This window comes from Solanum stenotomum, chromosome 8, assembly GCF_019186545.1.
Source record: "Solanum stenotomum isolate F172 chromosome 8, ASM1918654v1, whole genome shotgun sequence".
NCBI classification, from domain to species: Eukaryota; Viridiplantae; Streptophyta; class Magnoliopsida; order Solanales; family Solanaceae; genus Solanum; species Solanum stenotomum.
This window is the reverse complement of record NC_064289.1, coordinates 18,324,076-18,338,398: the sequence shown is the minus strand read 5'-3', so window position 1 is coordinate 18,338,398 and position 14,323 is coordinate 18,324,076. Positions and strand designations below refer to the sequence as shown.

Below are 14,323 nucleotides of genomic sequence, written 5' to 3'. Positions count from 1 at the left end.
GAAAAAAGATACTTAATTGTAAGATGATAGGTGTAAATGATTTTTACAAAGTAATGTGTGCAATGGTTCCATTATACTTTGCTATGATAGTGGCATATGGTTCAGTAAAATGGTGGAAGATATTCTCGCCGGAGCAATGCTCCGGCATCAACCGTTTCGTCGCGGTATTCGCCGTTCCAGTGCTATCCTTCCACTTCATCTCTCAAAACAATCCTTACCAAATGGACACAAAATTCATATTGGCTGATACTTTGTCAAAGATTTTGGTTCTTGTGTTGCTCTCAGTTTGGGCCATTTGTAAAGGGCAGTTGGATTGGCTTATCACTCTTTTTTCTGTTTCAACTTTGCCTAATACTTTGGTTATGGGCATTCCTTTGCTTAATGCCATGTATGGTGATTTCACTCAAAGCCTCATGGTTCAACTTGTTGTACTTCAATGCATTATATGGTATATTCCTCACGAATTTTGACTGCTCTAATATCATATTGAACTGTCTGATCATTACAATTCTAATTTAATGCAGGTATACTTTATTATTGTTCTTGTTTGAATATAGAGCTGCCACAATATTAATCAAAAATCAATTCCCCGGCAATGTTGCTGCATCCATAACAAAATTCGAGATCGACAATGACGTCATCTCACTAGACGGCCGGAATCCACTTTGTACGGAATCAGAAATCAACGGTAACGGACGTATCCACGTCCGTATCCGTCGATCCACGTCATCGGCACCGGAATCCGCATTTTCATCCTCTATAGGAATTACACCTAGGGCATCAAATCTCTCCAATGCTGAAATCTTCTCCGTTCACACGCCTTTACATAACGGGGATATCCCGTTCGGGCACGGGGACCTGGGCGTTGGGTTTCGTGCAGCGAGTCCTCGCTTATCTGGCGGGTACGCTTCTTCAGACGCGTACTCGCTGCAGCCGACGCCCAGGGGCTCGAATTTCAATGAATTGGATACAATTACTGTGACAACAAGTGGGAATACCCCAATGTGGGTGATGTCCCCAGTGGCGGGTAAGGTGTTTAAGCAGGCGTCTCCATCTAGTAAAATGGCGTGGGAGTCGTCATGTCTAAATGGAGAGAGACAAGGGTACAGAGATGATGTTGGAGGTACGTTTGCTATAATGTCTTGTCAAACTCAAACTTATTTGTTTTGGTCTCTGGAATTGTTGTTTTCTGTGACTTATGCGCAGTTGGTGGTTTTTTAATTTTTTCTTATCTGAAATTAAAATTTGTGTGGCATTAAGGTCTATTTAAAAGATAACACGATTTTATTAAGATATTTCTTATAGAAATTGAAGCTACCTATCAAAATAATAGTAGTAATTAATCTGCAAATATGTATGATTTGTATATTAATACTTTATCTATTTCAATTTATATGATGTAGTTTGATTTGATACAGTTTTTTTTTTTTTTTAAAAAACTTTTGAAACATGTGGTCTAAAATAAGTTATAAATATTTGTTTGACTATAAATCATTTCATTGATATTAAAATTGATATTTTAAAATAAAAATAATATCATTCTTTTGAGACAAACTAAAAATAAAAATTTATTATATAAATTGACATAGAGAGAGTATATGATGATTACATTTTGAAAATAAAATAATTAATATTTAAATAGCTAATTTAATTATTTTTAAGAGACCATCGAAATATATAACATGCCATTTTTTTCCATACACAAATTTAAACTCGACAGCCTATTTAATGTTTAGTTAAGGGTGGAGGAATCTTTTGCGGTGAGTCATGCATATTTTACCATTGATACTAATACTCCTTGTAATCTAAAATAACGTGTCTTTAGTTCCTTTTCAAGAATTTACTTAATTAACACTAGTACATGGAAATATTACAAACAAATTATGATGCAAAATAAACAAAGCATGTTCGATCCCAAGAAAATAATATAGTATTAGCTATATAGTTCCTTTGACTGGGTAAAGTCAAACTATATTATAGATCGGTTGCTTTCTCATTTGCATGCCCAAGAATAAAGTATTGTCCCTAGATTCTCACATGTTGTATCCTTTTCACTTTCATATTTCTTGCATCCAGACATATAACCTGTGACCTGACATATCAAATACAACAAATTGGTTGATTCTTATAATGACTCCAAAATCTTCAATAAATTTGACCACTCAAAGTACCTGAATTATTATTACTACTCTGTTTCAAATTATACCAAATTGAATTTGTTTAATATATTTGTGCATATAGTATTTATGTCAGATACAATTTTTATTTTTAGTATGTTATGTACTTGGTTCGATCTATTAATATCTTTGATTAAATATAGTCCGTCACAAAGCTCAACTAACTTGGACTTCTTTTATTATTATTCTTACTTGTCCCAAAAGTTATATCACTTTTATATATTTAAGATAATTTTAATGATATATTTTATACTATTTCTTTTTATATAATTAGCCCTGTTGGTGGCATCTCCCTTGTATTGATCATTAATTATTTCATTAATCATGACATAATTTATAGTTACACAAGCACTACTATTTAAAGATTATTTTAGACTAATAATTTTATAACTTTTGCCTTCTGTTTTAAATTTCATGACAAAGGGAGTGGTACATATATGATTTAGCTTGGTTCAAAGAATACTTATTGCGTTAAATTATTATTTTGTTGCTAAATGATAAGAAAATATTTTTGTTTAAAGTAATAATTTATTAAAACACTGAGAAGCGTATAAGACTGATTTTCATGTGCCACTTTTCCTAAACAGGGACTTGTCTATCCTGAAAAAAGTGCAATCTATAGCATGGAGTTATATTTTCATATAGTAAAAAAATATGGATATAAGTAAAAAGCAAAAATAAAATGGAAAAAGTCAAAAAGGGAAATGAGAACAACAATTTCCTCTTAAATATAATGGGCAAAATAATAATTGGACCAGACTTTAACATATATAGACAATATCATTACTTTAAAGCACGTGTGTTTTGATGGAGAGACTTATTTGATAGAGCGCACTTTCAATCTGCTACTCATAAACACAGCTTTGATAAATCATCATCTCTCCACTCCATTGTTTCCCACTTTTGTTTATGCTTCTTTTAACCTACTTCGTCTCGTCAACTGTGATGGAATAAATGAAATTTCTATATACTTAACAAGTCGATCAACTCAGTTGGAGCCTTAAATAAATAAATTCCTAGTAGAAAACACTCCTTTGATGATAAAATTTCAAATTCCACAATAAAGTAAAACTTCATGATATTCTTGGAATTAGACTTGTGAAATTTGAAACTCTGGATTTATTATTTTTCAAAAATAGAGCCAAAAAGTGATTAGTGTAATCACTATTTTAATGAATTTGGATTAGTCAGACCAATGAATTTTGATGGTTAAGTAAATTTTTTTTCTTTAATCACTAACAATAAGTTATGATTTGTTTAATCCAGAAAAGGAAATCAGCTTCAGAGATATATCAAATTTCCCAGTGCAAGAAGTTGGAGCTGCAGATTCATTAAATACAAATAATATTATTAAACAAGAAATGCCAAATGCTTTAGTCATGCTAAGGCTCATTATCGTTATGGTTGGGAGAAAACTTTCTCGTAATCCAAATACTTATTCCAGTATTTTAGGACTTCTATGGTCTCTTATCTCATTCAAGTAAGTTCTTTAAACACCCTAAAATCTAACTCCCTTCGTTTCAATTTATTTGTTTTATTTTTCTTTTTAATCTGTCTGATCCGATAAGAACATCTCTTTTCTTTCTTGACAACTCTTTAGACACAATATTAGATGATCTTTTGGTACATGATAATTACATATCTTTTACTTAAGTCGATCAAATTATAAGTTTTTTTTTTCTTCATAAATTTCGTATCGGATTAAAAATATACAAACAAATTGAAAGAGAGAGTAATTATTACATATAACCCATGTAATTCTGGAACTTAATAAAGGTAGCTTAATACTTTTGGTTAATATAATATACTAGTATAATTTTTTATTGGTTGTTGGCATTGTACTCCATAAAGGGTCATTTTAATGATGCCAAAGTTTAAATGATGGTTCAACCTGTTCAGAAGTCAAATAGAGGGACTAAACTTTAGTACTATCTTCAGAAAAGGGAAAAAAAAAGTCATTTACTTTCCTTGAATCATAGAGTACTTACTAACAAAGTTGCCTAACTTTTTGAGCAGATGGAATGTGGGGATGCCAAGTTTGGTAAAATATTCCATTAAAATAATTTCAGATGCAGGCCTTGGGATGGCAATGTTCAGTTTAGGTATGTCACATAATTACCAAAATTTACGTACCCCAATGAAATAACTAGTAAGTAATTGCTGGAAGAGCCAAGCGAGCCGTACTAGCCTAGCAACGTAACATTATATTCAATATGTGTATGGTATTTTTATAGGGTTGTTCATGGCAATTCAACCTCGAATAATTGCGTGTGGTACTAAGATGGCAACAATAGGGATGGCCATAAGATTTATAGGTGGACCTCTAGTAATGTCAGCCGCTTCTATTGCCGTTGGACTTAAAGGAGTTCGACTTCATACCGCAATTGTACAGGTAATTATCAGGTCACTCAAAAAATATCTATAGATAAATATTTATATAAAAAAATAAGCTTTGTAATTTTGAAGGCAAATAATTACCTATTACAATATATATAAATATAGCATGACTGTCTACGATTAAATTGTGTGTACTCCCTATAGAAATTCTACTATTAAGTGTTTTTTCTTGACATAATAATGTAATTTTTTTTTTCATTATTGGTGCACATTAGTTAAACTCATTAACAATATATGTTACTTAATTCTTTCTAATTTGAACATTGATAATAATACCGTTATCAAATTTAATTCAAACAATCATATGACATAAAAGTTTTGGACATTATATTTACACTTAATTACATGTTTAGTGGTTCAATTCGTGCACCATGATGTTAATTATTGAAGTTTGTAAACATTTTTCAGAGCATGCATGAACTCAAAGCTTTTAGTTGTAGAAAATTTTCATTTTTTTTCATTTGAAAATGCAATATTTTGGTTTGAAAAAAAAAAAACTCTATTTTTTCATATATTATAAGTTTAAATAAATTAAGATAACTATAGGAAATAAAAATTTAATTTTATACCTAATATTCAGGCAGCTCTTCCCCAAGGAATCGTTCCATTCGTCTTTGCTAGAGAATATGGGTTGCATCCAGACATACTAAGTACAGGGTAAGTTCATCTAATTTATTACTTTCGATCCCTTAGTTATTGATAAATACTTATTTCGATTATGATATATAATTTGACACATCTAACATCAATTTATTAAAATATGTGTTTTGGCCTCCTTTATATTAGAAATATGTTAAAAGTATATTTTAGGAAAAAGATTAAAAAATGCCTTTATACTATATGAAAATTGAAATGACAAAAAATGTCCTTTGTTTATATTTTGGTCCATTTATGCCTTTACTATTTGTGAAATGGGCCAAAAATTCCCTTAGGTGTAACGGAGGCAACATAAAATATTTAAACAATTTAATTAATCTTAATTTGTCTACCCTCTTCTCTTTATCCGATGAACCCAACTCCTAGAAACATATTATCCTCAATAATAATAATAATAATAATAATAATAAGAAGAAGAAGAAGAAGAAGAAGAAGAGGTAGAAGAAGAAGAAGAAGAAGAAGAAGAAGAAGAAGAAGAAGAAGAAGAAGAATGATAATAATAATAATAATAATAATAATAATAATAATAATAATAATAATAATAAGAATAATAATAATAATAATAATAATAATAATAATAATAATAATAATAATAAGAAGAAGAAGAAGAAGAAGAAAAATCATTGGCATCGTTAACTTCTCTTTATAAAATCAATTTTTTAAATACCTATTTTGCCCTTGCATTTTTCAATATTTTTAGTAAAAGATATAATTTTGAAATGACTTTGTTCTCTTGTTTTGCAGGGTTATATTTGGGATGTTGGTTTCATTACCAGTAACCCTTCTTTATTATGTCCTATTGGGGCTATAAAAGAAAAAATATTAAGAAAATCTTTGGCCCCCCATGCGGATAATTATGGTGTATTTACTTTGATCTAACCAGCACTTTGACAAGTAATTATATATTTAGAGTTCTCATACATGGATCAAGTTTCTTTTCTTGGGTTCCAATTTTGTAAAAGTTATGAAGATTATTGACTTATGAAAGTTAAATCATCACTATTATTAGTGTCCACTTAGATAGTGATAGAAAAATTATGTAAAAGATCCTTTGGGCCAAGAAATTTACTGTTTTCTTTACTTTCTTTAGTGCAATATAATATAGTTTAGTGGTAACCGAAAGGGAATAAATTGTTACTATGTTATTGTAATTTGTAACCATACTTATTTCTCTCTCATATTAAAAGAGTGAACAAGTAGCTCAATAGTTGACATAGTTGCTTCCTGTTGTTATTATTATTAGCTACTAAACTAAACCGTGCTTGGCACGATTATAATTAATTTCAAAATTTACTTTAATTAGTAGCAATTGTATTTTAAAAATATTTTATTAGTAGGTAGATTTTTTAAAAGAAATAATAAATATAATTTCCAGTTTAAAGAAGTATTGTCTACCACCTCACCTTAATATTCACTTATCCCTACCTTTTTTAAAAATTTCAAAAATTCCTTAATTCCCCCAATTCATAAAATCTTCCGGATACATAAATATTTCACTTCTATTTTCAGTCTACACCTACGTTTCCCACTCCCCATTTCACTCCTCCATTTTATTCCTAATTCTCTCCACTTCTTTAGCAGTTACAAATTTCAAATTAATTTTGATTTTCAGAAGGTGTCTCTCTCAAGTTTATCAATTAATCTATTTTTTGAATTTCAAATCTTTTCTATTTCCAATTAATGATTTCAAATTATTCAAGAGGTAGATTTCTTTCCATCACTTCAATTTTTGATTTCTTTTATTATTATTTTTTAATCTTTTCATCTTAAAAAATAAAAATAAAATTACCTCCTCCCCCTGCCCTCATTGAAATCTTATTGAACCATTGCAATTTTAGTTAATCATATTGTCGTTGAAAATTTATCTTGAAAAATATTTATTTTCTTTTAATGTTTCTACTATTGAAAAATGTCCAAAAAAGAAGAAAAAAGTTGGATCTGCCATCACTATCAAAGATACAAAATTTTAATGTATCTCTTTTATTTTGAGTCTTAAATTAGTCTTTGTTAGTGTTATCATTGATCTGATACACTGCTACAATAACCTTTATTTTATGCAATGTATAATGTTCATATTTAAGGTATTGATAGATAACTCTAATGTTGTTGAATCTTTGATTAGTGTTTATCATGTTTAATATAAATGTACTTGATACATAAACTTTGTGTTATTTATCACACAAAAAAAGAAGAAGCTATTTTGGAACAATTACATGTATAATGTATTTTTTTATATTTTAAAATATAGTATTTCTCAAACAAAATAAGATACATAAATAATAATGTATCATACACTAATTTTTTAGTTATGATACGAAATTCAAATTTATACTAATGTATATGATACATAACAATTACCAAACAATAATGTATCGATCTCAAACTTAAAATCTTATGGGCAACACTTTCTTATTTAATGTATCTAGTAGAAATACAATACTTATCAATTTAAATTGAAAGGATCTTCACGATCTCAAATAAAATAAGATACATAAATAATAATGTATCATGCACTAATTTTTTAGTTATGATACATAAATTCGAATTTATACTAAATGCATCTGATACATAACAATTACCAAATAATAATGTATTGATCTCAAACCTAAAATCTTATGGGCAACACTTTCTTATTTAATGTATCTAGTAGAAATACAACACTTATCGTTGATGACGACAACAACAACAACGACCACAACGACAACAACGTCGACGACAACAACGACATGTAGTGTTATTTGTTGGCTTGCCCAAGAATATCGTGACTTGTTAAAAAGAAGCAACATTTTATTGACTTCTCGTCTAATTAAAAGATATGAAATGTAGTGACAAAATATTTAGAGTCAAATGTTAGTTGATTTAAGGGATAAGGATTTGAAAAATACCCCAACTTTGGTCGAATTTGCTGTTGTGATACTAAACTTTCATGAGGACCTATTACCTCCCTAGACTATTTAATACTGTATTTTAAACATATATATTTGCCCACATGGAGATAAAAAATAATGCAAAATTATAAGTAGTAATGTGTCTACGTAGGCACATATATACCTTTAAAATATACTATTAAATAGTTAGGGAGTAAAAAATACGATATTAAATAGTCTAAGGGGGTAATAGGTCCTCATGAAAGTTTAGGATCGCAACAGCAAATTCGACCAAAGTTAGGATATTTTTTAGACCCTTATCCCTTGATTTAAATAAAATATTTATCTTATAAGATAAGGGATGAGATCTTCATATACTCATCTTTTTCATATGATATGAAGCATTAAGTGAAAGTAATGTGATAGTATCATCTCTTCTCAAACAAAATGTCTTGAACACCTGACAAAACACAATTAATTTTATGCATCCTTATATAATTTATAAAACATTGTTAAAAAATAAAATTTAATAATAAATAAATAAAAAAAATATAATATATATAAATACATACACTCACTATTCACTAATAATTCATAATTGTCATTTTAAAATTTAAAAAAATATTCATTTTAAAATATCCGTGCAACGCGCGGGTACGTATACTAGTTTACTATAAAGGAGGAGGCAAAATAGAGCAAAATAACTGATTTCAATTCAAATTTTAAAACGATACTTATCAGGTTGGTAGTTACGGTTAGTTTTTTTTTTTTTCATTTTTATCTCAAATTTAATTTTAATATTTCTAAATTACATTTTTTAAAGCATTTCCTTAAACCTCTAAAAATATGCTAAATATAAATAGCCATTACAGTTTTTTTTTTAAAAAGAAAATCAATTTTCGTTTTTCATTTTTTTCCCCTTTAAAATTGAGATCTGAAGCATTTAAAAATCCTTCATTTTTTCCGTTACAGTTTTTTTAACAAAAAAAAAAAGATAGTCATTTTTTTCTAATTTAAATAGTTAGATAAAAATTTCTGTTTCTTAAAATGGTATTTTTAGAGTATTTTAAAAATGTTTTTAATCAATTAAAATTCTTGAATATTTGTGGTGCTAACATGTGACAATTTTTATATCTCCTATTATATATAGATAGACCATCAATTTTTACTTTATTTATTTTTAGTATTAATTTATTTATTTTTTAAATAGTAATTATTAGAATTTTATTTTGATGACATGTGTCACTTTTTACTTCACCAATTTATCTCTCTCTCTCTCTCTATATATATATATATATATATATATATATATATGATAATGTTGCCTGTGTTATGCACGGGCCCAATAATATAAATGGTATGTTTTGGGGTTAATAATGGAATTTTTGAAGCGATTGTTTGCGTGGATAAAAGAATAAGTTTTTTTTTATCACAAACATATACTTTCTTTGACGCTATTGAAGGCATAATAAGACTATCCACATACAACATTTTTGAAATATTTTATGTTGTCAATTATCATGATTTATAGTATTTTTACGATAGATTCACTTCAAGAATCAATGGAATTTTTTATATTTTTTTCAAAACATATTTTATGTTGTCAATTATCATGATTTATAGTATTTTTACGCATTTTTTAAATATAAAAAACCCAAAAAAAAAATAAGAAAAATAAATTAAAATGGACCCAATATATGCTATTTTTGTTGTCTCAATTTATGTCACACAAATAAAATTTGGAGAGTCATCCAAATTTTAATTTTTTAAAAAAGAATGTTTTAAGTTATTAATTATTGTGATTTCTAATATTTTTATGTAACTTTCAAATAACCTACATTACTGGTTACTTTGTCCTAATTTATGTGATATGAATAAAATTACAAAATTAACCCTTTTAAAATGTCTTTTAGATATATTAAGTTGTTAATTATTATTATTTATAATACTTTTTTGGTAATTTTAAAATGATATGTGTTATTTTTTCTGTCCCAATATATGTGAGCCTGATAGAATTCTGAGAGTGAACCTATTTTATTATATAACTTTTAAATATTTTAAATTGATAATTATTGTAATTTTTAATGTTTTTTAAGTCATTTGTAAATGATATATGTTGCTTCCTTTGTCCCATTTTATATAGTATAAATAAAATTCCCGAAACCAACTCAATTTTGAATATATTTTTTTAAATATTTTAAATTATTAATTATTGCGATTTATAATATTAAAAAAATAGAAAATGTACAAAACTTGTATCAGGAAAAAAAGTGACCACGATAATTCGAAGCCTACAAAAAGTGATATTATAATAGTATTTATTATATATCCTTTAAATATGAAATATTTTAAGTCATTTGTAAATGATTTATTATTTTATATTATTATATATTATATAAACTCCCTTATAGTAGAAAAATAAATGTATATTGTAAAGTAGAAAAAATGATTTATTATATTATATATTATATAGGGAGTTTATGATTGGACATTACAATGTCCCATCATAAACTCCCTCTTATATAATAGTAGAATATATATATATATATATATATATTATATTTTTATTGTGATGACATGTGTTATATGGTTGGCTGTTTTCTAGGGATAAAATTAGCTATTTATCTTTTAAAATTTAAACTAATTACTCAAATTTCAAAAACTTATCCGTTTGGATATTGATTTGGATAACCACCATTTCAAAAATAAAGTCAAAAAGGGAAATCTAAGGAGTTCCGTTATTTTTTATTTTGTTAGTTAAATTAAAAGAATATAAAAATGTATAGTTTAAGTAAAAATTTGAACTAATTGAATATCCAAAATATACATATGTTAGTGAAACTGTTTCTTTATTTTTAAAAACCAAATCCAAATTTTTGGGTGTTGACAGTTGACTTTAATTGAAAAATTACATTTTAAAAATATTTTAAAATCAAATTTTGAAGAATCGAAAGATGTATTTTTTAGTAATTGCTAATATGTGTCTTTTTTTAAAAAAATAATCTTTTTTTTTCTTTTTTTTAAATATACTTTTTAATACATAAATGTTGAGATTAATTCTGGCGCTGACATGTGGCGATTTTTCCTCTCCTATTATATATAGATAGATATTGTTATCAACCTTTTGATCTTCAGGATATATATCGTAATATTGCATATCAGAGTAATAAGTTGCTACTTTTTTTAATTATTCTTCTTGTGTGTACTGATCATGACTTTGCCAAAAATTCAAAAGAAAAAACAACGACAATTAAGAAATTATTTGTGGCATTGAAAATTACTTCTGATGAAAAAAAATATTCAAATGTAGAAAAGCAAATAAACTTGGTTAATTAAGAAGATTACTAAATTTAATTTTGGTTAGAGAAGAAAAAAGGACTCAATTTTAATCTACTTTATTTTACCATAATTATAATTATATTAAAAATATATTTTATTAATCACTTAATTAAGTTACCATGTTTATCTTAAAAATTACCTAATAGTGTAGAAAATCTATACACGGATCGGGCACAAAACTTAAACATTTTAGAAATATAGATTAACATAGAAATTAACTTACCTGATGATGTAAAAAACTTTACACAGTCAGTGCACACAAGTTAGTCTCTTAGAAATAAGTGACAAGTAAAAGTGAACGGATGGATTATTATTTTGGAACAGAAGGGTAGTAAATTAAACATTTAATTGGTGTTCGTTACTTCTTTTAGGAGTAGTGCAATATATTTGGTGGTTTCATTCAACTTATTTATTGCATTATTTAGGTTATATGATGTTATATATAGGTCATCTTAACTAAATAATTTTATGAAGATGTTCAGAGCAACACTTACAATTCCAGCTCCAATAGAGTATTGTAGTGTTTTCTCGACCATCAACATATCCACTCTCCCTGAAAGATACAAATAAGTTCGTAGCAGATCAATAAGTCGATTTTCCTCAGCGGACCATGCCCTAGTCCAAATTGCCCATGGACATGGGCTGGATCCAGTCTCATTGCGTACTCCATCAAACGTATTAATCGCGGTCTGATAGGTAGGCAAAGCATCCTCAGTTAGCATATTACCCTCCAACATAACAAAGTTGTTGGAATACTGACCCCCAGATTTGCCTAAGGAACATGTATATTATATCTGTTTCTTTGCATCTTACAACAGTTACGTTATGTAAAGAAAATAAAGTAATGACACAATATTTTACCGCGGAAAACCTCGACTCATCAAGTGTAAAAACCACGACCTACACCTCTGTAGGATTTAACTCCACTTCATTAAACTCTGAGCCTCAAAAAAAGATTATAAGCCTATGTAACCGAAGGAATTATAAACTCTAATTCCTAGACTCCAACAACCAACTAGATCGTTGACCCCACTTCAAGTTATGAATTCGGATTACAACTCTTGCAATCCTAGGAACAAACTCTAATTCCTAAACTCCAACATAAACCCCCCAGGGTTTATGTTCCCAAGTCTTTAAGTCGCTCCAACTTAAAGTCTCTATTCCTACTCCAGTTTATACTTCACTGGATCTAGAAAGAATTAAAGATACAACTCGATAAAAACTCAATACAAGCAAACATGACTTAAGAACTATAAAACATAAGCCTATGAATCAATTCTTGTTTCCTTGCGTTGGTTGCACTTCGTAATCAGAATTCACTCAAATATGAACTCCCTCTATTTGATTGTATTCTGCTTGTAACACTCTGTTTAAGTGCGCAATTTTCTCCAAAGAAAATATTGCCCTATTTATAGACTTTGAACTCTTCAAAACCTTTTTCAACTTGAACTCGATTTACATATCTGATCATGCTTCCTACTCCATTTCGAATTTGAAAGTTATTCACGCTGTTATACTTCCTACTTTGCTTATGTTTCCTACTTTATTTACGCTTCCTACTCCGCTTAGGATTTCTTTATGAAAAGAAACCTTTTTGCACTGGTTTCTTGTCAAAAAAGCAACACCTCCACCGCTTTATAACTTATAATTCGCGTGGTTGACGTTCTCCTTATCCCAGTCGGATTCAGTCTGAAAGGAACATGTTGGAGCAACCGGTTCCTTTCATCTGTTCCTCTATTTGTCAATTATCAAAATCTTTCTCGATCTAACAAAAGTACTCATCCAAAAGCCCTAAAACTTGTTGCCTTAGGGCTGGAACCTCTTCTTCGAATTGTTTAGGCCCTCGAGATGCGTCAAGAAGAAATTCAATGGGCTGCCAACATTTCTATACGGGCATGCGGAGTAGGAGGACATTTTTTGAAACCCAAGATTCTAATGACTTAAAGATTTCCAATTTTTCTGGTGGCATTGAGTGAGTAACCTGGTGGCGAGATGTGAATGAAGCCATTGCGTAAAGCGGAGATAACCTCCGCGATGAGGTGTATGGCGACGGAGCATGGTGGTTGTAGGGCGAGGTGAGGCCCGTACGATCGATGGAATGTTGAATTGGGAGAAACTTGTAGTCTGCATGACTAACACAAAGTTTAATTAAAGAGAGTTATTAGATGAGTGGCCAAAATTGTTTACAAGGAAATTTTATTTATATGGATATATAGTTTGTTTAGCCACTAGCTAACCAAAGTCCTAATTCATAAATGACACACAGAAAAAAAGGTTTAGCTACTTTATAGTTTCTATCATTTTTTTTGGATGGACTTAAAAGTTGGTCAAATCTACTTTTAAGTTGATTTTTGACTCCTAGAAGTGTTCAGCAGTATATAAAAAATAACTTGAAATAAGACAAAAATAGTTCAAAATAAATTAGGAAGTGTTTGGCAAGGTAAAAATGACCTAAAATAAGTTTATAATAGCTTAAAATAAATCAAAAACCAAAAGTAGGTCTCCCTCTATTTTTTATTTTTTTTGACTTAGAAGTCATTTTAGTTTGATTTTTTATTTTTGATTTAAAAGCTACTTTTTAAGCCAATCCAAACGGACTCATAATCGGATGATGATAAATTAAAGATAAAAGAATTGTTTATTTAAATTAATAGCTTCTTGATGTAATATTATTATGAAAGTCATTATCCAAAATGAAATTATTTTTAATATCCTGATAAATTCTTAAATGTTAGGAACCAGGAGTAGTAAAGAGCTAGAAAACAAATATATTCATATTCTCTAGGTTCACTTTTACTTGTCACATTTGACATTAACTGTAACACCTTAAAAATTTTAAAGTTAAGATCCGAATCATTCTTCTTTTGCATATAAGGTCGTATCGGG

General features: G+C 28.4%; 1 protein-coding gene and 1 pseudogene across 1 annotated transcript; one reads left to right on the top strand and one right to left on the bottom strand.

The window, feature by feature from the left end:
• On the top strand, window positions 1-6,447 carry LOC125872709 (auxin efflux carrier component 6). Its single transcript, XM_049553478.1, has 7 exons — window positions 1-448; window positions 525-1,123; window positions 3,444-3,657; window positions 4,194-4,279; window positions 4,412-4,569; window positions 5,155-5,231; window positions 5,976-6,447. The coding sequence occupies exons 1-7, from the start codon at window positions 24-26 to the stop codon at window positions 6,040-6,042; spliced, it is 1,626 nt and encodes a 541-aa protein (XP_049409435.1). The 5' UTR covers window positions 1-23; the 3' UTR covers window positions 6,043-6,447.
• A 5,204-nt stretch (window positions 6,448-11,651) lies between these two features.
• Window positions 11,652-13,567, bottom strand: LOC125873571 (stearoyl-[acyl-carrier-protein] 9-desaturase 1, chloroplastic-like; annotated as a pseudogene).
• Between the last annotated feature and the right edge of the window lie 756 nt (window positions 13,568-14,323).

Excerpts from the sequence above, each read along its gene's own strand:
- LOC125872709 (XM_049553478.1), top strand. The coding sequence starts at position 24 with ATGATAGGTGTAAATGATTTTTACAAAGTAATGTGTGCAATGGTTCCA. Across the intron at positions 449-524 it reads GTACTTCAATGCATTATATG|GTATACTTTATTATTGTTCT; the intron begins GTATATTCCTCA and ends AATTTAATGCAG. Across the intron at positions 4,570-5,154 it reads TTCATACCGCAATTGTACAG|GCAGCTCTTCCCCAAGGAAT; the intron begins GTAATTATCAGG and ends CCTAATATTCAG.